Source organism: Corticium candelabrum, chromosome 6 (genome assembly GCF_963422355.1).
Source record: "Corticium candelabrum chromosome 6, ooCorCand1.1, whole genome shotgun sequence".
NCBI classification, from domain to species: Eukaryota; Metazoa; Porifera; class Homoscleromorpha; order Homosclerophorida; family Plakinidae; genus Corticium; species Corticium candelabrum.
In genome coordinates, this window is record NC_085090.1 from 3,552,592 (window position 1) to 3,575,611 (window position 23,020).

Genomic DNA, 23,020 nt, shown 5'->3' on the forward strand with positions numbered 1-23,020 from the left:
AGAAACGGTTGCTTACACAAAATTTCCGACAGTCAGTCCACCACCTCTTACCCTTCGCCAATATTACAGTGGACACGTATTTTCATAAAATTTCTAACTCAGTTGTATAGCGTACAGTAGAACCTCGCTAATCCGTATAGCCCTGTGCCAAACCCCATTCGGATTAGTGAATTGTTCGAATTATCAAAAACACCAAATTCGTAGCCTTGGAAATAGAGACTTTTTGCCTTGGACACCCAGACCAACATCATTTTTACGTATCTCTACACACGTCATGTTTGTGGTAAAGGACACTGGTGAATGACTACATGTACTTCTAAATAACGTGACAGTCAGGATTTAAAATGGTTAGATACGGGCATTTGCTAAAAACTAGACAACTGCAACCCCAATCAGTCTGACCAATAAGATCTGGGTACGCAAGGCCAAAGGCAATTTGGATTAGCGAGAATTCCGATTGGCAAGGTCCACATTAGCGAGGTTCTACTGTACCACGTTTCCTAGCATGGGTCTCTTCACTTGATATATGCTTGCCAGTTGTGTGACACATTTTCGAAAGGCATAACTCACAGCAAAGCCTCTTGCCTAATATAGGTCATGCTGAGTGGCAGACACGAGTCGGAGAATATAGACATTCTACTGCCCATTTCTTGCTATGTGTGGCAGTTGAAAATGCACTTGCCAAGAGGTGGCAGATATAAGCTGTTTCAACAAAGCAAGTGGGTATCGCAGAAGCTGCTGGGTCTACGCCTCTGTGCTTTGTGTTTCTAACAATACACCAAATGCTTCTATTTTCTGATGGTGGTGACTCTTAATTAAGAGCAAATTCTATTCAAACATATCACGTTCCATAACCTCCTTCAATGGTTCAACCTGCATACAGTACTGTTTGAAGTTACTGGAAATGCACCATACACATCACTAGATTGCAGTTTGACTTTGCAATTTGAGTATTAATCAAAATACTACATGCACACACACACACACACACACACACACACACACACACACACACACACACACACACACACACACATGCACGCCCGTACGTACACACACAGACACACAAAATAAGTTGACTGCTTAGTGTTGGTCTAAGTAACGCTTAGCCTGGATCACCTCTGTAGACTTGGATAAGGTACATTGACAAGTTAATTAGAAGGATAAATATAAGCTACATATTTCTAACCTTTCACACAACAGCCAACTAAGCCCTTTAGTAAACAGACATCATTAATCATATTGCAATTAACATGTTCACATAATCACATAATACAAAAATATAAACGTCACCCATGCATGACAAACCAGTCAGACTATCTGCAACGATACTATCTATCCTCTATAAAATTCACACGTCCAATACAATGCTGTTTACGCACCTCACATAAATACATGTATGTAGATTTACAATATTCAATTTGGGCACTACACCGCCATATGAAGAAAAATGCTGCTTTCTTGTGGCACAAGTGAGAGAGTTATGTCAATCAATGAAATTGCCCTGTTGTTCCAAACACGGCTGGATAATCAGAGCCTGAAAGTCAACCGTCCTTATATAAATTACAAAAATTGAGTGTTCAATGTTTCACTCACCGAAAATTTTAGACATTCTCCTTTATGAAAAAGTTTCACATTGACAGGCGTAAAAAGAGTCAAAGTCTATACAAAATGCATTATCAATATATTTTTAAACATATACAACCTTGTTTATTCATAAACATTTAAACACAAACAATCTACCAAACAATCCCTCAAACATCCCAAGCCAACATATCTTAAAGTATCCTACAGTAGGTATGTCCCAACTATTAAAGTCCTGTACTTTAATCTGAATTCTCTTATGAAACATTCTCGAATTATGTTTCAACATTTGAATAGCAAGTTGTTGCATCATATTTTGTAAGGTATGATGGAATGTAAGGCCACGGACTGTTGACGGTTTGGAAACTATAGCTTTCAGAGTTTTGATGCTGAATAGAGACCATAACCACAAGGTCTCCATCACCAAAGAGAAAATAGACCACCAGGAGCAGGAACTTTGTCTTCTTAGTGAATAAACTTTGCTCTTCACTTGCTACTCTGGCCCTAACTCCTGCTTTTCTCACATACAATGGCTGCAAAGAGTTTAACTGTTATGTCAATATAAGCATGTCTCCCTCCCAGAAACTACAACGAAAAACATTACCAAGACGGTTTTCACAAGAACTACTGCACCTCATCTCCCTCATAGCATCACTATTCTCAATCAATAGGCCTGGATTGGGTCTATGCGTGAGCTCTGGACTTAAACACCTACCAACAAGGTGATGTAGGACTGAAAAATTACCACAACTGCACAGGACTGAAGAAAAAGAAGGAATGAAAAGAGGGAAACATCTTGATTTCCAACCAGAGCCTTGCAGCAATAACAACTCGTGAAGAGACATGGAAAGGCCAAGATTGGGGTGTGTATATATATATATATATAATATACTCTTTAGTTTTCAATTTGAACTGCCCTTAATTATCTCACCTGATTGGAAACCATTATTTCTCGATCAGCAGCTTTTACTTCAGGTGCCTTCCAAACAATCTTCAAACTAGGCTTTATGCCATCCATTTCACATTTCCAAGACTTCAGAGGTAGTTGCTGTATTAGAAAGAAACAAAACCTAAATTCAAAATGCTAATAATGAAGTCCTGCAGCTGTACACAACAGTGTCACAATTGTAGAGAAATTGCTACAGCTGTTACAGTACAGCCTCAATTATCCGGACTTTCGATTATCCAGACAAATTCTGTGTCGACAACTTTGTGCGTTCCCAGAAAAAGAAACTACTACAATATAATGTCACTTCGTACTAGGTACAACGTCTCACAAATGAGCGAATACACAACAGAAAATGTAGTAATCTAATAAACAGGCAGCTAGTGACATGAATGTGCAATACATGTGGAAACCAAAACGTGAGAGCGTGGTCTTCCACAGTGAAGGAAAATTAGTTGACATTTATCAATTTTGATTATCTGGACTTCTAACCTGTCTCTGGAGAAGTCTGGATAATCGAGGTTGTACTGTAATGTACTTACTTCTAGTTCTAATGTACAGCAGATCTAGCTTTGCATTCCTGAGCAATAATTGGAAGTTACGACTAAACATGGCCTCATAATAAAAATCCAAAATATTAGCTTAAAGGCTCGGTTTGTAAGTACAACCAAGCTTGTTACAAGCCATGCACATGAAAACATGGAAATCGTATTAGAAAAGTCACAAACATTCGAACTATTCAAGACAGAATGTTTAATGTTTAAAAATTTTCTGGTGTAAGCAAGTAGTATAGCATTACACCCAAACAAAATGATAAAGGGTGTACATGTACCTCACAGTAGATTCTCGATACGATACCAAACTTCAGTACCAAAACATCAAATGACTTGTCCAACACATTTACCACTATGCCAGCTTCGAATAGAGGGCCACACTCCTGTTCAATAAGAAGAGAGAGATGTCACCCATTATCACAATAAGCATAGTACATACACAAACCACGTACACAACAACAGAACACACAATCAAACACTACCACATGACACCAAACAGACACATGCACGTGCGCGCGTGCACACACACACACACACATGCACGCACACACACACAGACACACACACACACACACACACACACACACACACACACACACACATGCACACACACACACGCACACACACACACACACACACACATACACACACACGCACACGTGCACACACACACGCACACGTGCACACGTGCACACACACACACACACACACACACACACACACACACAGCTAAAATGTGTAGTTTAGACAATTGGCATGTCAGAAAGTTGAACCAATAGATGATGCCAGTCTTTCTCTGCTCCAGAGTGACACATGGGGGACAGTAGGAAGAGCAGTCCGGCTCAAGTCTAGGCTAAAGGGGCTACAGCCATGGATAATTTATCTACCTCCTACACTACCAAATGCTACAATATAATATAAGATACGTGTTTGGCCTCCCAACCTTGAAAAATTCCTACAACTATGCATGTGTGAACGTGATCATTCTAGTGACTCCTGAGTCCTGCGCCTATACATAAGCATGGGCCTATACATGGTACAACCTGGTGATCCAAGGAAAGCTTATACGTGGGCTCACGTTGTGCCTGCAAAGTCTAAGGTAACTAAACCAAAAACATAATAAATTAAAATTTGTTAATTAATGACACGTACCCGCACAAAAATAGCAAAGAACATCTCACTACTCAGTTCCTATTAGAAACAAATTCGTCAACATTCAATGACAGCCTTTACTGTTACATGCATACATGTGTTTTACCTGAACACGCTTGGCAGCCATTCGCTTTTCGTTACACTTTTCTGCAATATCCTCCACCACATCGGCAGCCTCGGTGAATCTCTCATCAATACCTAGTGCCACGTGCAAGATGACAATATCAGAGACCAGGTTAACCATATCATATATGATGTGCTCACATAGTTGCATGTGTGCATGTGTGCAGTGTGTGTGTGTGTGTGTGTGTGTGTGTGTGTGTGTGTGTGTGTGTGTGTGTGTGTGTGTGTGTGTGTGCGTCTGTGTGTGTGTGTGTGTGTGTGTGTGTGTGTGTGTGTGTGTGTGTGTGTGTCTGTGTGTGTCTGTGTGTGTGTGTGTGTGTGACAACCCAGCCTTTCTAGTCAAAATGCCCATTTGCCTATTAGGCACAATAATTGCTTACCAATGAAACAGACATACACTCACCAAGTGATGCTGCCAACAGCCGATGTACAATGACATCTGCATACCGACGAATTGGTGATGTGAAATGAGTATACAGTGGAACACTCAATGCGTAATGCCTGTATGCTTTAACATCTTCCAGACAACCAGTACAGAAATATCTTGCCACCTAAAGCATGACAAAGTAAAGAGTTTTTCATAATAAAGCACAGTGAAAAACTCTTAATTAAACACAAACACAAACATAAAAACAAGTAAGCACACACACATGCAATAAACAAACCTTCATAGATCGGGATAGTAATGATGAAAGAACAAGAGCTTTCATAAGACTGTCATCTTCACTGGAACGGTTGTGGAGACAGGCCTACAACACACAATTTCTAGAAATACTACCGGTAGATGGCAACAAGTGCCAAATTTCACAACCAGCACTTGTAAGACACGTACATGCAGTGATCCTGAGCTGCCAGCATCCAACTTAATACCAAAAGCAGCACAGAGTCTAACCTAGAACACAAATCAACAATTGAATTATATTCTGTCAGCCCATTACAGACCAAGAATTAAAGTGTAATTTTATCCACACGGTATTAACATATCAATTGCATCATATAAAGCACTTTCAAGTTGCAAACGGTTCATATATATATATATATATATATATATATATATATATATTATATCCCGTATATATGATCGATCTGACTGCGTCTTCTACTTTCCAGTTTGCAGCTGCGAGGAGAGAAGAGGAGCACAAGTTAAATCTTGAAGACACCATTGGCGGCTTCGGCCGCAGTGGCAGTTTGCGTCAATCCATTTTGTGGTCAACGGTCCTCCTTCTTGAAGTGAACGCTTTGTTGTGCTTTGGGTGTTTTCTCCTTTTGGTTGTGCCTTCTACTTCACTTATTTCTATGCTTTTTCTTCTTTGTTTTCCTTCAGTTTCGTCAGTTGTCGTTTCTGATTTACCAGTTGGCCCGTTTCTCAAGTTGCCAAAGCATTCTGCAATATCCCTTCTAGGCAGCGGTGCTTTGTCAACATTGGTAACACCTGCTGGTGATTCTGCTCGTCATGTTGTTTTGTTTGTTCTTCTCCACTGTCAACTTTCTTCAGTTATCTCGTTTTATTCTTTACCAGTCAGCTTGTCTCTGAAGTTGTCAATGATTTCTGCAATATACCTAATAAGCGGCGGTGCCTTGTCAACGTTGGTGTCAACTGTTGGTGTTTCTTCTCATCACGTACTCTTTCTTCCTTTCTACTATCAATCTTCTTCCGTTTATACTTATCCAGTCAGCTTGTCCCTGATGTCGTCAAGGATTTCTGTATTATCCCCATTGAATGGCGGTGCCTTGTCAACGTTGGTGTCAACTGTTGGTGAACCTTCTCGTCATTTTTTCGGTTTTCTACTATCAATCTTCTTCAATTATGTCTTGTTTCTATTCCATCAGTCAGCCTGTCTCTTGAGGTTGTCAAGGATTTCTGCAATATCACTCTACGGCGGTGGTGCCTTGTCAACTTTGGTGACACCTGCTTCTGGATATGTTACTGTTTCTCTACCTTTGACTACCTACATTCCAAATTTTTGTTACTGTTTACACTTTTGTCTTATCTCATCTTAGACATAAGTGGAACTTTAAAATGTGCTACACTCACAAACTGGTTTTTTGGGATGCTGTCTGTATGCAGTTTATTGTTCAGTGTTTCGCCCATAGGGCGGTTATATATATATTCTTCTTGAAATTATGCATTACTTATGATAAAATCGTGTGCTGGTAAGCATGGGCATATACTATAATATCAAAAATGCACCTCGTCTGCACGAGTGGTCGTCTGTAACAAGTTATGTGACTCAAGTACAGTAACATGATGTAATTACTAAAAAAGACACATACGTTACTACCACAAATTCTTTTTGAACACCAATAATTAGAAGCACGCCAAATTATTACTATATTCTATTTTTAGCACTACTGTTCTCAAGGAATTCTTGCATAAATATGCATTTATATAATTAGAGCCATACAACGTAGTCTCTGAAAGCATGCACTCCAAGATGGTAACGAACTGGTCTACTGTTGCTACAAGTACATTTATGCACAAGTACTACTGTGAATGTGTCTACTGTCTGAATCATATTAGTATCTTTATTGTTACTTTTGAACATGTGGCTTTTCCATTCAGCCAACATGTGTTGTTTCACGAACGCAATGTCACTAGATCCAGACAACAAATGATTTTTCAAAACTATGAAATTATCTTCTCTTGTCCAAACACTTCAAGGTAAAAATTATCGAAAACATTATTAAAATGAATTAGTGTCGGGATGGTGGTTGTGTGTCAGCGTAGTCATGTCCTGTTTTTGTAAATGATAACGTTCGAATGCACCAGCTGGTTTTACACCAAACTTGGCAAATCAGCTGCACGCATGCATGTGCGTGTGTATGCACACACACACACACACACACACACACACACACACACACACACACACACACACACACACACACACACACACACACATGCACGCACGAACACATGCACACATACACACACATTCCTTTTATGCTGCTCAGTTACGATCTAACAAATCCCGAACAATGTTTACATAAATAGACAAAACAAAACTGTCAGGTTGTCCGATCTTGATATTAATGAGCCTGGCCAGAGAAGCAAGTTCAGTTTTAGATTGACTTGCACTGGTACACAAAGAGCACCTCAAATAATGTTGTATAGCGTTTGGAACGTTCCTGTGAGTTCAAAACACAAACTTTGACAACCTGTTGAGAATTCGTTAAAGGAGAATTTCGACAAGATGAGATTATAGTGAACGCCCGGATGTCCAGACTGGACGCTCACTCTGACGAAACATGAGAGCCCACTGATGGACTGTTCGAACCAGAAAACCACAGATAAACGACCAGACACAGGATTGCATTGATGAACTGATAATTGAGCTGCAAGAAGTAACACTTGCGTAGATTGATGACAACTCATGAATCACTGTAGCTATCACAGTAGCTGTCGTTCTTCACAATAGGCTGGCAACGACAACAAAGCTTACAATCTCTGGGCATTTGCTGTCGACATCTGGGAACACACACACACACACACACACACACACACACACACACACACACACACACACACACACACACACACACACACACACACACACACACACACTACTCAAGTCAGTACTTAAAAGTCTTTCCAAGTCTGTGCCTAAAAACATCGTAACTTACACAACTTATACTTGCTACACTCTACTGACCAGCTCATCCAACTTGTTGGAATGTGGTGCTGGATGACGACGCAGCAACGAGCAATCAGGAAAGAAATTATATATTTGACGTGCTACTGCCATGTTAGCCAAAAGCATAAACTCCTCAATCAATCTAAAATACACAAAAAGCCTCCAAAAGCAGAACAGCCATACGTGTAACAACTTGTTGTAGCAAATATAACATGTGAACAACTTAAGAGCTCAAAGATAAAATTCAGATCCAAAAATTTCAATCACAAGTTTCTGTCTACTTGTTTGTTCATTCATTTGATTATTTGTTACTGGTTAGTTTGTAAACATCTGAGACCTTTGCGTCATAAGTTCGATTCTTAGTGGTGAATTATGGCATAATTCACCAAATTTACCTGCTTTGCTTGTCTCAACTCAGAAGTATAAATGAGTAACTGGTCTTCGATTGGAGTGGCAACAGCCACTGACTGTCACTTTAAACAGCAGCAAGTACATTCTAAGTAAAACGTCAAGTGACTATGAATCAGTTGGCTTCTCATGTGCATGCTCCTGTAAGTGCTTAGACAGGCTCCAGAAGATTGTTGGGATAGACACAAGGTTCTCCTGAGCAGTGTATAAGAGTCCATCCTTACAGCTGTAATTGCGACCTAATCAAACAGGTCCTTACATTTACTATTTTACCATGTGTGTGCACTCATGCATGCATGTGTGTATTTGCATGTGTATGTCCATTCTCCTTAATGCACAGTCAACACAACATACAACCTAACTAGTACCACTACAGTTGCGATATGCCCTTGAGTTACAAAAATAGCAGAGTGCAAGCCACGTTAATGGCTAACCTATAAATGGTTACAGCATTCATTGCAAGATGCACCTGTTACTGTCTTTCAACTGATAAACTCCACAGCCATTGGGAAGTCCAGAATCTTGGTCCAAAGAAAAGCTCAGCTTTGGCTGCAAATATACAAAAATAATGAAACGAAAAGGATGCTAATTCTCATGGACACAAAAGCACACACAAGCACGCGCGCACACGCACACACATGCAAATACAGCTCAGTCTGTCGTTATCATCTGTTTATCTCAGAGAGATTCCCAATGACATGTCAATCATCACAGCTGCTTGTGTATGCATTATAACATGTGATAAATGCATAGCAACAAACATTATTTGACAATGACCTGGTCAATTCGGAGAGCACCCTCACTGAACCGTTTCCGCCGGAGATTTAGAGCAATCTAGAAACAAGCATATTTGCAATTCCCTAACTTTGCATATACTGACTAAACGCAACCATATATGTAGTACAAGTATGCATGCACAAGCAGCTAGGGTGATGTGCAAGCATGCATAGGTGATCAATGGGACATTACAGCACTAGATGTGATTAAATGTACATACAGTACTCATAAGCCTAAAGAATTACATTGTTTCTTAGCACTCATCTTTACTCTCAGAATCCAGAAATTGCTCATCTGTTTGAACTGTCAGTCTCTGAACAATCTTACTAACTAATATTTTAGTATAATCCATCATGTGCTTGCACATGCATAAAAAGAACTTCATAGAGCATATTGATATTGTGAAAAAGTAGTGTGCCGACAAACCTTTTGCATGTCTCGAACACAGCGAGAGATTGCCTCAATAGTGTGTCCACCTAAAAACATACAAACAATTAATTAATCATTAAGTCAGGCACGCAGAATCAATCACAACGACGCAAACACAAGAAACCAAATGACTGACTAGATCATTAATATAATATGCTTGGTAGTATCTGTAAACAATTCCTGAATGTAGTTTCATGAATACATACGTAAATAGTTAGCTGGTTAGCTGGGGAGTCCTAGCTACAGTGTAGTTAGTGTGGACTTCAGAGTACAAAACTCAAAAGTCTCTAGTATCTTACTGTATAGAAATGCAATAAATGCAGATTGAGCTGCACGTTCTGAGTAGTATGTCAACACATATAGTGTAGCTGCTCACCAAATATCTCAAACTTCTCATCTTCAGACCACTGTCTTTCGGCATCTTCAATCATTAGCTGAAACCAACCACATCAACAGCTTAAAATTGAAACAAGATGCACATACACAATAAATACAAAAATCATACTTGAGCATGAGCATATGCCATCTTTGCACATGAACGAATAATAGATCTACCAAACCATTCCTCATGAACCTGCATCAATTTAGTCACTATATATACTAATAGTTATTGGTTGGCATAAATTATTATCTTACCGTGCCCTTACTGTCAATAATCCAAATGACAGAAAATGTCAAACGATCCTAAAACAAGCAATAGCAACCTTATATTAAACTTGGGTTTTAATTAATTAAGTCAGTTTTATGGCTATTGATTTATTAAACACAAGGCAGAAGACAATGCATGACTAAATATGTAGAAGAAGACCAAGAGAATGTTGCAAGTAGAGAGCGGCAGTGTAACAGCAACTACTACTTAATTAGTGTCTGTGTGTGTGTAAGTGACTGTGTGTGTGTGTGTGTGTGTGTGTGTGTGTGTGTGTGTGTGTGTGTGTGTGTGTGTGTGTGTTTGTGTGTGTGTGTGTGTGTGTGTGTTTGTGTGTGTGTGTGTGTGTGTGTGTGTGTGTGTGCATGTAAGTACTGCACTTGAGAAATAATAACAATGTTTCCATTTGCGGCTGTTTCTGTGTAATAGTAAACCAATCCCCAATCCATCACATACCTCACCTTATTAGGATTCAAACTACACAACTCTTCACACAATAAACGTGGCAGCATAGGAATCACCTGCAGAAAATCAATATACAACCATTACCAACCTACACAGCAATCATACACAAGACCATCCAACACCATTGAAATGCACTGCTCTACTGAAAGCATTCTCTTTACCTCATAATTAATTTCAATTGCAGGCTAGGCTTTCTACACACAACACTACAAAACTAAAAGCCCAATCAGGGACTGTATACTTTGATTCAGTACAGCACAAAGTTCATCACATATATAGTAAGCAAAATGCAGCACTATCAACAGCAGTGCCTTCATCACCATCAAATCAACAAAGAAAAACATTCGTATGTTTGAGATGGAAGTTGTCTTCTCAACATAGATGTTCGAAGAGTGAGCTGTAAATCCCAAGCAACCCTGCTAAATTCACTGTTGAAAAATAGAATTTAAAGGCAACAAGATAAAAGTAAATTAATGTACGAATAACATGTAGTCATGTCTATCAACTAAAGACTAAAATACTTGGATTAATAGTACAAGACAAGAATAAAAGTTTGCACTGTACACGTACTTGTACCTAGCACAAGGGTTCGCACTGCAATCTTGCTGTCTCATAGCAGTGTTTCTCGTTCATGCATCCTTTGCTATCTGCACCACTGTTGTAACACACAATCCTCATTTTACTGTTTTACCTTGAATACATGTTACACTTAATATTCAGAAAGTTGCTGTTATCTATCAGTATGCCTCAAACAAATAAGAAAAATACACAAAGTAGTCCGCAGAGTCAAATACATAACTGTTTGTTACACTATAACTTAATAAAATGTACATACACAGTTGACATTGCTGTAAGTCAATTGGCTGTCTGTATAATAGTTTACAACTCAACTACATCTACCTATAGACACATTGTATCACCGCTGCTATGAGCATCATTACACTTTGCTCCTAGAGTTGGCAATCATCATAAGTCCCCAAACTGTATCGTTTGAAAGACTCAAGATTCAGCATAAATATTTTCATTATTTAACAAAACTGCCATTATGGTATTAACATTTAACAGAGTGGATGACCACGGTTCTGCCCACGGTAGTCGGAGGTGGTCAGGCCCGACCAGCACTCGACAAAACCAACCATCAATCCACATGTTCCTGACCACCAATACATCTTTACCGAAGCGTGAAATGCTAGATATAGTAACACCATTTAGTATGTACGTATGACCAACCGACCGACTTGCTAGGCCACAGTGTAACACGTGATCACTGATTGAGGCGAATACATGACTGGAAGTCGGTCTCTTTCTCACGCACTTCTAAATTTTATCTGTCTAATTGCATTGAAGCTGCAAAGGCATTGCACACGGAGAGTTTGCACTGTAGTGCTTCTGAGCTTAGCTTGAGTTTTACTTGTTCCAATGGATGGCAGACGTCAAGCCTTGCCATAGTCTAAACATGAGACTGGGCAACATAGTTCGTCAACTGTTGACAGACATTGCAGCTTTCTTAGTTTACTCTTTCAGATCATGGACCATCAACAGTGCAATATGTTCTGTTTGGCACTTCCTTGTCTGTTTGCAACAATGCTTGATTATCTGGGAGTTTACTCTACTTCTTTCCCCAGATATCTGAAATAGGAATAAACCACACCCCTTAATGCAGTGGATACCCGACCACCACTCTGAAAACCCTGGGCGGAACATTGAGTGACGCATAATAAGAGCAATCTGATTTCATACTGCTGTACAGTGTAACTCACAAAAACAATTCTAAAGACTACAGAGTTGTGCTAAAACTGAACCGTGTCAAACAAACAGTCATAATATAGAAACTATACTCACAATTCACTCACTTAGCATAACAGTTACTTTGTCCAATTAAAAAAATTTTGCATTATTCCAATGCAAGTTATTCTTGTGAAACATAACACAACACAATGTCATGTAGACAGTCAAGTCTGTTACCTTCTGTACTAGATACACACTGGTTGCTCTCTGCCTTGCCGTCCGATCAAGAGCAGTGTGAGGACGCAAAAAGTAGCTAACATCTGCTATGTGAACACCAACTTCAAACAATCCTGGAACAAATAGGAAATGTCCAAGAAGGTTTGACACAATGATGATTGAGAGCTCATACCACTAGAAAGTCGCTTGCAATGTAAAGCGTCATCAAGATCCTGTCACATAATAAAATATTTTATCAAAACACATTGTACAGTGTTCTAGCCAGGATTTTTTGCCAACTGTCACTATGACGGCATCAAATAAGATGACGTCAGATGACGGCATCATTAAATGTTCAATGTTGACATATTTGGTGATACAATCATAATTTTACATTACCTTTTCCCTAGTTGTACGACGTAGAGTCTGATGCATGTATATTAGTTACTGCATGATCGTTAGACTATTCAATATAATTGCCACTTAGAACTTGTCAAATAAACCTGATTAAACATAACCTTGTACATAACACAAACAGACAGATAATACACTAGATTATTACAATGACAAGTTAACTTAACTTAATTAAAACTGGGATTTTGAGCTGAGCATTAAAAGAGTAAGTTGTGCATATACATTGGCTACTGTGCGGTCAAACTTAAGGTTAACGAATAGTATAGGAATACTAATAAAGCATAGCTATGCCTTCTGACCATTTATCCCATAACTACAACTTGTCAAAGCGGGTTAGCTATCACCCCAGTCATGTGAATACAATTTTAGTAAACCCAAGTTAACCAAGTTAGGCGCGGGTTAAGCTAGTAAAGCAAAGACACACAGTAATATGTGTAAAAACACGCCCTACAGTCGATTGCACCAACGAACAAATGGCTTCTCCTTCTTGTGTTCTGCTATCGGCATTACTGCTTTCGTATTCTCAAGCAGGAACTTCAAGTAGTCGATGTATTTGCCCTACTTTAGGTCTTCTGCATCTAATTACCTTTGTTCTACGTGTGAATGCAAGTTAGTTGGAGTAGTGATCATAACTCTACCCGAGTTATCCATGTGCGTGCAAGCGCTCTTAGTTTCAGCTTCAGCTCTTCCATCTTTTCAAGCTTGCGATGACGGGACATGCACAGCAGAGTCGCTAGACCATCACCTTTCACAACAGAGTGAGCGGTAGTATCGCTAGTCGAGCGGTTAGACTAGCTAGCGGTCTGCCAAAGAATCAAAGAGTCATGCCATCCACTATGATATCGCCGCTAACACAGCAGACCTATCTTCTTCGTTCGTGAGATCTCATGGCATTTACAAATGATATGTTGATCTAGGTGAAACGATCCTACGCTGTTAGACTACCATTTAGCATCACTTTTTGATAAGTACTTCCAAAATCATTTTAGTATTGCTGTGGTCCAGACTACTACACGCTTTGTGCACTCTCTGGTCTAAAAGTTCGAGGCAAACCTGCAGCAACCACAGTCTCATTACTACAGTACATAGTAGCAAATCACGTGTGCAAGATCAATCGGAATTGTCCCCAAACACTAACAAAGAGACAACGCCCAAAGAAGTTAGATGTCATGAGATTGCTCTGTAGTGATGTCGAGACCATCAAGACCAATAAAGATAAATGTATTAAATTTAGATCCACAATGGATCTTGTAGGAAGACATCCCACACTACGTGTGTTAAGGCTGTCCAATTTTCTTCTCAACCATCAATAATTTTGTTCTCCTCCCCAAACGTCCCTTCCTAGTTCTAACTGTCAAAATGACAGTACTGACGGTACTGGCGAGAACACTTGTATATGCAAATAAACTATAGAATAAATCAATACCAAATGACAACTGAAAAAATGTGACATCATTACTCAAGATGAGCTAGTAAACAATTGGTTTCCTCAATTTCAATATTTGCTGTCCTTGCAATACAAGTGTGGTCGAACTAGAAACAACATGTAATAGTTATGAGCAACTGCAAAACTAAACAGTCCCATCTATTTTGTTAGTGGCATCTCCAAATGCTGAACACATCCTTATATCCAAACATTCGCTTCTGGGTGAGTGGGTTGGTATACTGTTCATACTTAAAATGTTTGTTTGATGTCAATATGATACTATTAAATATTGAATTAGAAAGAATTTTCAATGCTTCTAGATGGTTTTTGAATGCCTACATGACAACACTCTGTTGTTTTTAATTACCACTGTACTTGACGATTTACAAATATACTGTGCATTTAACTAAACAAAATGCTTTCTCTATATCAATCAGTATGCAAACGACTCTGTTTGGCAGAGTCAAAGAAATCCTATTTGGCAATAGTAGTTTACAGTCATTACAGAACTGTCTGCATTCAGTCATTGTGTGACTGCAGTGTTTCAGATTATTTCTGATCAGAGGCAAGAGTGTAGTTGGAATATCATCAATCCCAACATTGTTGGGATTAGAAAACGTTAAACATTTGCAGGCATCCCGTAACTTCCTTTTAACCAAGACGTCACTGATTAAAATATACATAAATTATTATGATCTCTACTGAATCATTGTATAAAGGAAATTCAATGAATGATTTCAAAGTAAACCAAAACTATTTATTCTTGTTAGCAGAAGTCATGTGACATGCCAAATGTGTTTGGTCCTTTCAAAATTGATTAGGCATCAGTAACTACAAACTGTAATCTCCAGAATACTTTGACCATTTGTTATGAATTCAAATAAATAATAAAGTGCCCAAGCTCAGTAATTCCCATAACTATTTTTAACATAAATTATATTACTTAATTAATTAATTTTACTCTATAAAATGTGTCTATAACCAGCAATCCAAACACTCAATTACTGTAATCCAATTATTTCACACCCATTTAACCAGTTTCCGGTTGTGAACTCGGTATGCTGAGGTTTAGTAGTAACCATAGATGGTAAATCACTTAGCGAAGGTTAAGAGATTTCTAATGCTGAATCGCATTCGTTTGACGGAAGACGACATTCCTGGAGCCAAATTAGCCACCAGTCCATTGAAATGCAAGGCATCAGAGCTTCATAGGTGGTTTGCTTCCCATGACATGGCTCATTTGGGTGTCAGGAAAGTGGAACATGTGAAATCGTACAGTACTTGACAAATTCTTGGGTTAATTCTAATCAACTTTGTATCTACTTAGAGAGTGAAGGCATCATGGTTAGAACTTCTCGCCCGGACGTATGATGCGGCAAGAAAGGTTCTTGTTATGCGACTCAAAGGAGGAAGTTGAAGGAGCTCCAGAAGGCGGAAACCATTGATTATTCAAATTTTCCAGTTACAGCTACTTGTTTCCTGCAAAGTAGCTACGACAACCACGACAAAACAAGTCATTGGCATTTTAGCATCTAACAAGATCCTGCCCAAGAAGACAGAAAAATCCCAGAGCTAGAGAGCAAAGGCGTGTTTCTAACCAAATATGGTTACTACAAAGTCCCCGGAACTGGAAAAGGGTCAATTAGAAAAGAAGGGTTCTTGTTAAATATAGCTAAAATAAATAGAGATTAAATGACAACACTCAAACATTGAAAATAACTGAAGTCTAAACTGCAGTACCATCACTGTGCACAACAGAAACACATTCAATCACAATGAATACCCGTGCAGTTGCAGGATCAATAGTAAAGACACAATTTGACCGTAAGTCACGACGTCGACCATATTCATCCTGCATCAAATTCATCAATTAATTTGTCACACACTCAAACAATAATCAATTCAGTTCTAAACCTCTGGTATTGTCCAAGGCAGATTCTTAGGAAGACAATCAAGCACCTGCAAGTCATAGATTGCATAAGACAATACAAATGAAGTTAAATAAGCAACAAAACCTCAAGAGAGAAGTCTTCACTGTCAATGCCGTGTTCTACAAGAAATCCTTCTGTTTCTGGTTCAATTTCGCCTGCTTCGCCAAGGCTTCGCGCCATATGGCTGAGAACAATGCAAAATAATAAATCCCACATTCAATAGATAATATTTGATAAACGTATCTACACTAAGCGACACATAAAACGTATGTCAACCTACCCATGAGCAAATGGAGAGTCTGCTGGCCATCCTGTTATTCTTGCTACAAACAATGTGTTACTGTAGTCACCTGGTCTTTTCAAGAATCCTACCATGCACACAAACGATCATTAACACAAGATGTGAGTGACACATTCCATGCACTAGCAACCTTCGGGACATTCTGACAAGGGAAACAGAATACGAGGTAGCCGATGATCAGATGGTGCAAAGATGGCCGTCTGATCTGCCTATAAAAAGGTGAGTTGATTGTGCAATGGATAGCAATAGTGTTCGACATGAGACAGTACTTTATCATATGCTTTAATGTTTCCAGTTGCAGCACGTGTGTGTTTCTTTTCCATAATGAATACAACCTAAAACATGTCATTAAACGTAAAATGAATTCACATGCACATACACACACACACACACACACACACACACACACACACACACACACACACACACACACACACACACACACACACACACTAAATGACAATCACATCTAATATGAGTAGCTGTATACAAAAGATCACCTCTCCAATCCTCTGGGCAACCACTCCCTTGCCATCAACCATATCCCCTTGTTCTGCTCCTTCTACGTCAGTAACTCCAGATTCCTCCACACCACTAGAACTCTCACCGCTTTCAGAAACATCAAGATGTCCCATTGCAGCTGCAGCAGCAGCCACCATCTGATCCACAAAAAAATAATTTCATATATATCGATGAGCATACTCAACAGCAAACTTACTTGTCATTACACAAATTGTAACAAACAGTGTAGGTATGCTACAATCAAAAAGCAATAAAAGGAAAACCAACTGAGAGGTGGAGCATATCTTTCCTAACCAACATATTTCAATGGTGTAGGATCTGCAGCCTAATAAGGCTAATTATTTAACAAAATTATTAATCAAATTAGAGCTAAATATTGTGCAGCAAAGTAACATGTCTATTGTGCATAACTGTATAAGAGTGGTGTCTATCCATTTGCTGTGAGCATAGCCCTTCTTTGCAATAACAAGTATTACAATCTATAATTATCATTTTACATAACTTGCCTACCTCTCCTGATGCCGGTGGTACAGATGACAACAGCCTGACAACCACCAGGTCACCTTCAAGTGCTCGATTCCTTGCATGAAGAGAAGGAATGAAGATATCGGTTCCACCACCCTGTGAAACACAAAACAATAAGAAAAAGTATGTGTGCAAGCGTGCATGCCTCTGTGTGTGTGTGTGTGTGTGTGTGTGTGTGTGTGTGTGTGTGTGTGTGTATGTGTGTGTGTGTGTGTGTGTGTGTGTGTGTGTGTGTGTGTGTGTGTGTGTGTGTGTGTGTGTGTGAATGTCGCTGTGTGTGCACACACGAGCATCCAAACAACATAAAATCAGCTGCTTCCAGACACTCACAGGATCCATCACATATGACTGCTCAAAGTTCTTCTTGTTGATTCGAATGGTTGACTATAACATTGAACATTCAAATAAACAATACCAATTAATTCAACTACAACAATTAAAGTATCCTATTGCAAGTTTCTCTCACTTTGATTAATTGTTGTCGTTTCAGTCCATGTGATACATCTTCTGCACTTATGTAAGGTTTGAATGGCTACAACAATCATGCAAAAACAAAGCATAAGAAAGCCGTGGACCAAATGCATATGAAGTTTTATGCAATAATGAACATTGGGTTAGACCCATTGTCTCAAAAATAATAAGTACTCTCCATCATGAACATAATAATTCTATTAAACCCATTTTGCATAGCTCCAATGTTTGCGGGACTTTGAAATCCATAAATTGCTCTTTACGGAGTGAAAGTCTCATCATGAGTGACATTAGTGTGTCTGCATGCACTTACAAAAACAACACAACTGGCCATTCTCGACGCCACATGATTGGCTTGCACTGCCATCTCCGCACATCAAATTTGTCCTAGAAAACATGCAGTTGCTGTTATAATGGAAATCCAAACAGGATGCAGCTCGACTCAATAGCCCGACTCCAAACTAAGTCATAATTTATTGAACTCGTGTAAACCAGACTAAAGCTTTATCACACAATATTTCTTGAAAATCTTCACTCAAATGCTAGAAAGCAGCAATACACGGCATAACATGTGTCCAAATGCGATACAATAAAAAATATTCATAAACAAGCCCTACGCATACACACACACACACACACACACACACACACACACACACACACACACACACACACACACACACACACAGACACACACACACACACAGACACACACACACACAGACACACACACATAGACACACACACACACACACACACACACACACACACACACACACACACACACACACACACACACACACACACACACACACACACAGACACAGACACAGACACACAAACACACACACACACACACACACACACACACACACACACACACACACACACACACACACACACACACACACACACACACACACACACACATATATAATGCTTCAAAAGGTGGAGGTATAGAACAACAAGAGCATGGCCCCATAACAGGGACCCAGATCACTGCAGATCTAGGCATACGATTTCGCACAATTTGATGACTGTTTGGTATACAGTTATAATTTTTTTCCTCTCAGAGTAAAAATAAGCAGAAAATGTGTACACCATACAGACCCAATTTCTATGAATCGCTTCAGCAAAAGACAACAAATGCAGCGACAAACAAATAGCACCAGTACTATTACAAAACAGAACCTGCATCCAAAATATGTCCAAGATAAACTACACATCACTGTTGTCTCCATAACAGTCAGTGTTGCTTGCCATAGGCCCAAGTACATTTCGAGCAGAGGCGTTATCACGGGTGGAATGTGCATACTTACTTACTGTTGGGCATACATGTAAGTGTTATTTCGAGACAAATTATTTACAGACTTGTACCATAATATAAAACAAATGATCACATAAAAACGGTAACAACAAATACATAATAGTATACAGAGAAATACAAGTTTATCAACATAGCAAAACTGATTGATGCTCGCAGGCACTTACTAAAAAGCAAAAACTATCTACTTACCTTGTCTAGCTTCTTTGTCGCAGCTCGATTCACCTGCTTTCTACGTGCTACATCCTCCTGTGATTTCTGTTTCGTTTTCTGTTCCTTGGAGCTCTTGCCTGCAATAATTAACAACTTAGCTCACTTCCCAACAAGGGAGTATGTAAAATAATTTAGTAAACAATGAGCAAATGTGCCCTCACTCTGATGCTAGAATTAGTCTGATGCCAAAAGTATGAAATACCATAAAGGATCTATTTAAAGTGCCCTTTACAATTAACTATAATCACAAAAGGAAATTTTATTAGAGCCCTTGAAAGTTTTTTTTATGTCGATTATATCTTAGGTAGAGAAGTGCCTTGTTCTCTAGTGCTCTTCCAGCTGCATTGGGAAACAGACACTGTATTGCATATGCCTCATACTACACTCACAAACAACTCCAGCCACAAATGCCACAAAGTCTTGCATAAAACTGCAGCATATCTGCACTTTCAGGAAAGACATGCCTAAATGCAATCGCCACAATCTGCAAGACAGGGCGTCATCTGCAGGCACAATTACAGTATCCACAAATTTTCAATTTTCAAAATATGTTCATGTTTGTTATTCACCTCACATTCAAATCTGCCAAAACGATATAATAAAGACATAGAAAGTGCCTCGTAAATGCAGACCAGCTCAAGAACTACGTCGAATCACAACCCCCATTGTCCTTCATCTTCATCAGAACATCATCCACAGATACCAGTAAGTAGTTTACACACTGTTACAGTGTATACACCACCTATACGTCACATGCACAAAAGCACGTGAACCCTAAGTCTGTCACAAATACTAGACATGGCTACTATTCGAGAGCAGCTTGTCTGCATACAACGTGACACAAAAATACAGCTTCTTTTCGAGGACAGGTTCTATCAAAGGGTTTTTATAGAAGACTTCCCTGTAATTGTCATTGCCAAAGGCGGGAGCGACTCCCAGTATCCCCAACCATCACAGTACAAAGTATATAATGCCAACTGCCGACTGCTTCTTCCACCGACTGTAGACCTGATAGAAACCGGCGCTACTGCCCTGTCTTAACTCCTTTGGCAACACAGGTAAGAGTTGTAAACAGTATACCACCAACTGGGAGCTCCCCTTTCACCAGACGCTTCAGTCTGCCTCGCCCTTGAGCTACTATTTCAACCAATCAGCAGAGTATACAGAAGTTGCCGGTGTAGTAAGAGAACTTGTACTGTAGCAGTCACGTGACAAGGCATCATAAGCAAAACCAGGCTGGAGATCCTGGAGTCACACAAAAAAGCACCTTACTTATTAAAACCTTACAGAGGGTGTGGGTCTTAAATGGGAATAAACAATAAAATCTGAAAGCTCTCAATAATCAAAAGGAGAATGTTGTCATTCAACATATGAACGATTTTACTACTTCAATTATTGTCTCTATATACAAGCAGGCTGCTTCCCTTGAAACTCCAGTTGTAGGACACTTGTCATAACAGCAGATAAATCAATTCAAGTAGTTTTAGCAACAAATACTAATTAATTAATTACGAAAAATGAGTTTCGGTAATTCTAGTTTGTATACATCATCCCATGTGACGGCATGTCTGTCTTTTCGTCTGTCTGTGTGTCTACAATTTCTGTCGTCCTGTCTTTTCGTCTGTCTGTCCGTCTCTCTGTGTATGTACAATTTCTGTCGCCATAACAGTTCGCCATAACGGCAATCAAACCTCGTCCTTGCTGGTGTGACGAGCTAGCAGCTGATGACGATTTCCCACCTTTACTTTGCCCTTTTCTGCTACTCATCGCCTACATTTCAAACCAATGGCTGATAAAATTAGCAAATCTGCGTAATCCAAGTACCTCACCGCTTCACAGGCTGACGAGAAAGAAACGTGTAACAGCAGTTGTAACTGGTAAGCGCGCTACCCCACATGCCTCGTGTAGCGCGCGCAAGGTGCCAGTCTGTGTTGTGTGTGTGTGTGTGTGTGTGTGTGTGTGTGTGTGTGTGTGTGTGTGTGCGTGTGTGTGTGCGCGCGCGTGCGTGTGTGTGTGCCAGTGTGTGTGTGTGTGTGTGTGTGTGTGTGTGTGTGTGTGTGTGTGTGTGTGTGTGTGTGTGTGTGTGTGTGTGTCAGTCACTGGTGTAAAGTAAACACCAATCATTAAATCTATTTCAAAATCAAATAGATCTATTACACAAGTGCCAAATATAGTGCAAAATCATATTACAACCGAACTGTGAAAAATTTTCCATTCTGTGCTTATTCCATTGGATCAACAAAATCTCCTGTTGACTGCCTATTCTACTTTTACTGCCTGTTTTGTTCTGTTGTAAAGTATCAGTAGAGTGATGTTAGCCAACGACATTAATAGTGCAGTCGTTTGTATGGCAAACATTGCAGTACTCCAGTCGTAGGAAATGATCAGCAGACTGATAGGAAATCCAGCTAGGAATCCACCAACTATAACACAAATTCCAACATACAGACCCAACGTCTGAAATGACATTACAAGTGTGTGTGTGTGTGTGTGTGTGTGTGTGTGTGTGTGTGTGTGTTTGTGTGTGTGTGTGTTTGTCAACATGTAACAACCAATCATTAAACACAAACATAACTTGAGCTGACAACTCAGAAACAGCATAAGCACGTCCTTCTAATTTGGGCGGTGCCATTTCGGTAGGAACCATCACAAAGAGGGCCATTGGACCATACAAACACATCCCCATAATAAACAAGAGAATCACAATCAGAGCCTGTAAACATAAACACGAATATGAACACTCAAATAGAAAAAACCAAAATACAGTCTTTGTAGATTTCCTTGCTGCTCACAGTACTAAAACGACTACAACAGTTGAGTGCTATGCCAACATACAAATTGTATACAAGTACAATCTCATGTAAAAACTGTAACACACACTAGTGGTACATTGGTGATTCCTGTTTGCAAACACACCAAAGCCCATCAAACTGGGGTTGTAGCATAAAGAGGTGGTCTCTCATTAAGGTGCATTTGTACTCATAGGTCTGGGCATGAGTCATTGACCATGCAATCTTGTCATAAATAGGTGGTCGCACATCAAGATTGTCGTACAACACAGACTACTGTATGCACACTTGAATACACACATATACACAGAATACATCTCTAATGCTTTGCCAAATGTTAATCCTCTTAAAGTCAAACAAAGAAAGTTTCAGCAGGCAGCCTTGTTTTAATCTGCATGAATAAGTGATAAGAAACAAAGCAAACCATGCAGGACAACAGCG

General features: G+C 39.4%; 1 protein-coding gene across 4 annotated transcripts; it reads right to left on the reverse strand.

Moving 5' to 3' along the window:
* Positions 1–1,218: 1,218 nt before the first annotated feature.
* Positions 1,219–21,675, reverse strand: LOC134181075 (DIS3-like exonuclease 2). Of its 4 annotated transcripts, none has more exons than XM_062648276.1 (32): positions 21,620–21,675; positions 21,482–21,560; positions 19,770–19,867; positions 18,249–18,314; positions 18,113–18,166; positions 17,768–17,878; positions 17,236–17,394; positions 17,005–17,070; positions 16,866–16,944; positions 16,715–16,802; positions 16,519–16,618; positions 16,418–16,462; positions 16,287–16,355; positions 12,857–12,896; positions 12,685–12,797; positions 10,716–10,775; positions 10,245–10,292; positions 10,114–10,182; positions 9,985–10,042; positions 9,606–9,655; positions 9,180–9,236; positions 8,872–8,951; positions 8,013–8,136; positions 5,192–5,251; positions 5,025–5,108; positions 4,763–4,910; positions 4,343–4,434; positions 4,237–4,275; positions 3,363–3,467; positions 2,516–2,632; positions 1,597–1,662; positions 1,219–1,537 (listed from the first exon to the last, which is right to left on the reverse strand). In XM_062648276.1, the coding sequence occupies exons 2-32, from the start codon at positions 21,555–21,557 to the stop codon at positions 1,487–1,489; spliced, it is 2,472 nt and encodes an 823-aa protein (XP_062504260.1). In that variant the 5' UTR covers positions 21,558–21,560; positions 21,620–21,675; the 3' UTR covers positions 1,219–1,486. The 4 variants fall into 4 exon arrangements, with proteins under 4 accessions (XP_062504260.1, XP_062504261.1, XP_062504262.1 ...); XM_062648277.1 differs by having other exon boundaries at positions 21,615–21,643; XM_062648278.1 differs by lacking the exons at positions 21,482–21,560; positions 21,620–21,675 and adding an exon at positions 18,567–18,640.
* Positions 21,676–23,020: the final 1,345 nt, after the last annotated feature.

Coding starts and splice junctions, on each gene's coding strand:
- LOC134181075 (XM_062648276.1), bottom strand. CDS start 21,557: ATGAGTAGCAGAAAAGGGCAAAGTAAAGGTGGGAAATCGTCATCAGCT. Junction 10,183..10,244: donor TTATTGACAGTAAGGGCACG/GTAAGATAATAA, acceptor AAATTGATGCAG/GTTCATGAGGAATGGTTTGG. Junction 5,109..5,191: donor GCAGCTCAGGATCACTGCAT/GTACGTGTCTTA, acceptor TGTGTGTTGTAG/GCCTGTCTCCACAACCGTTC.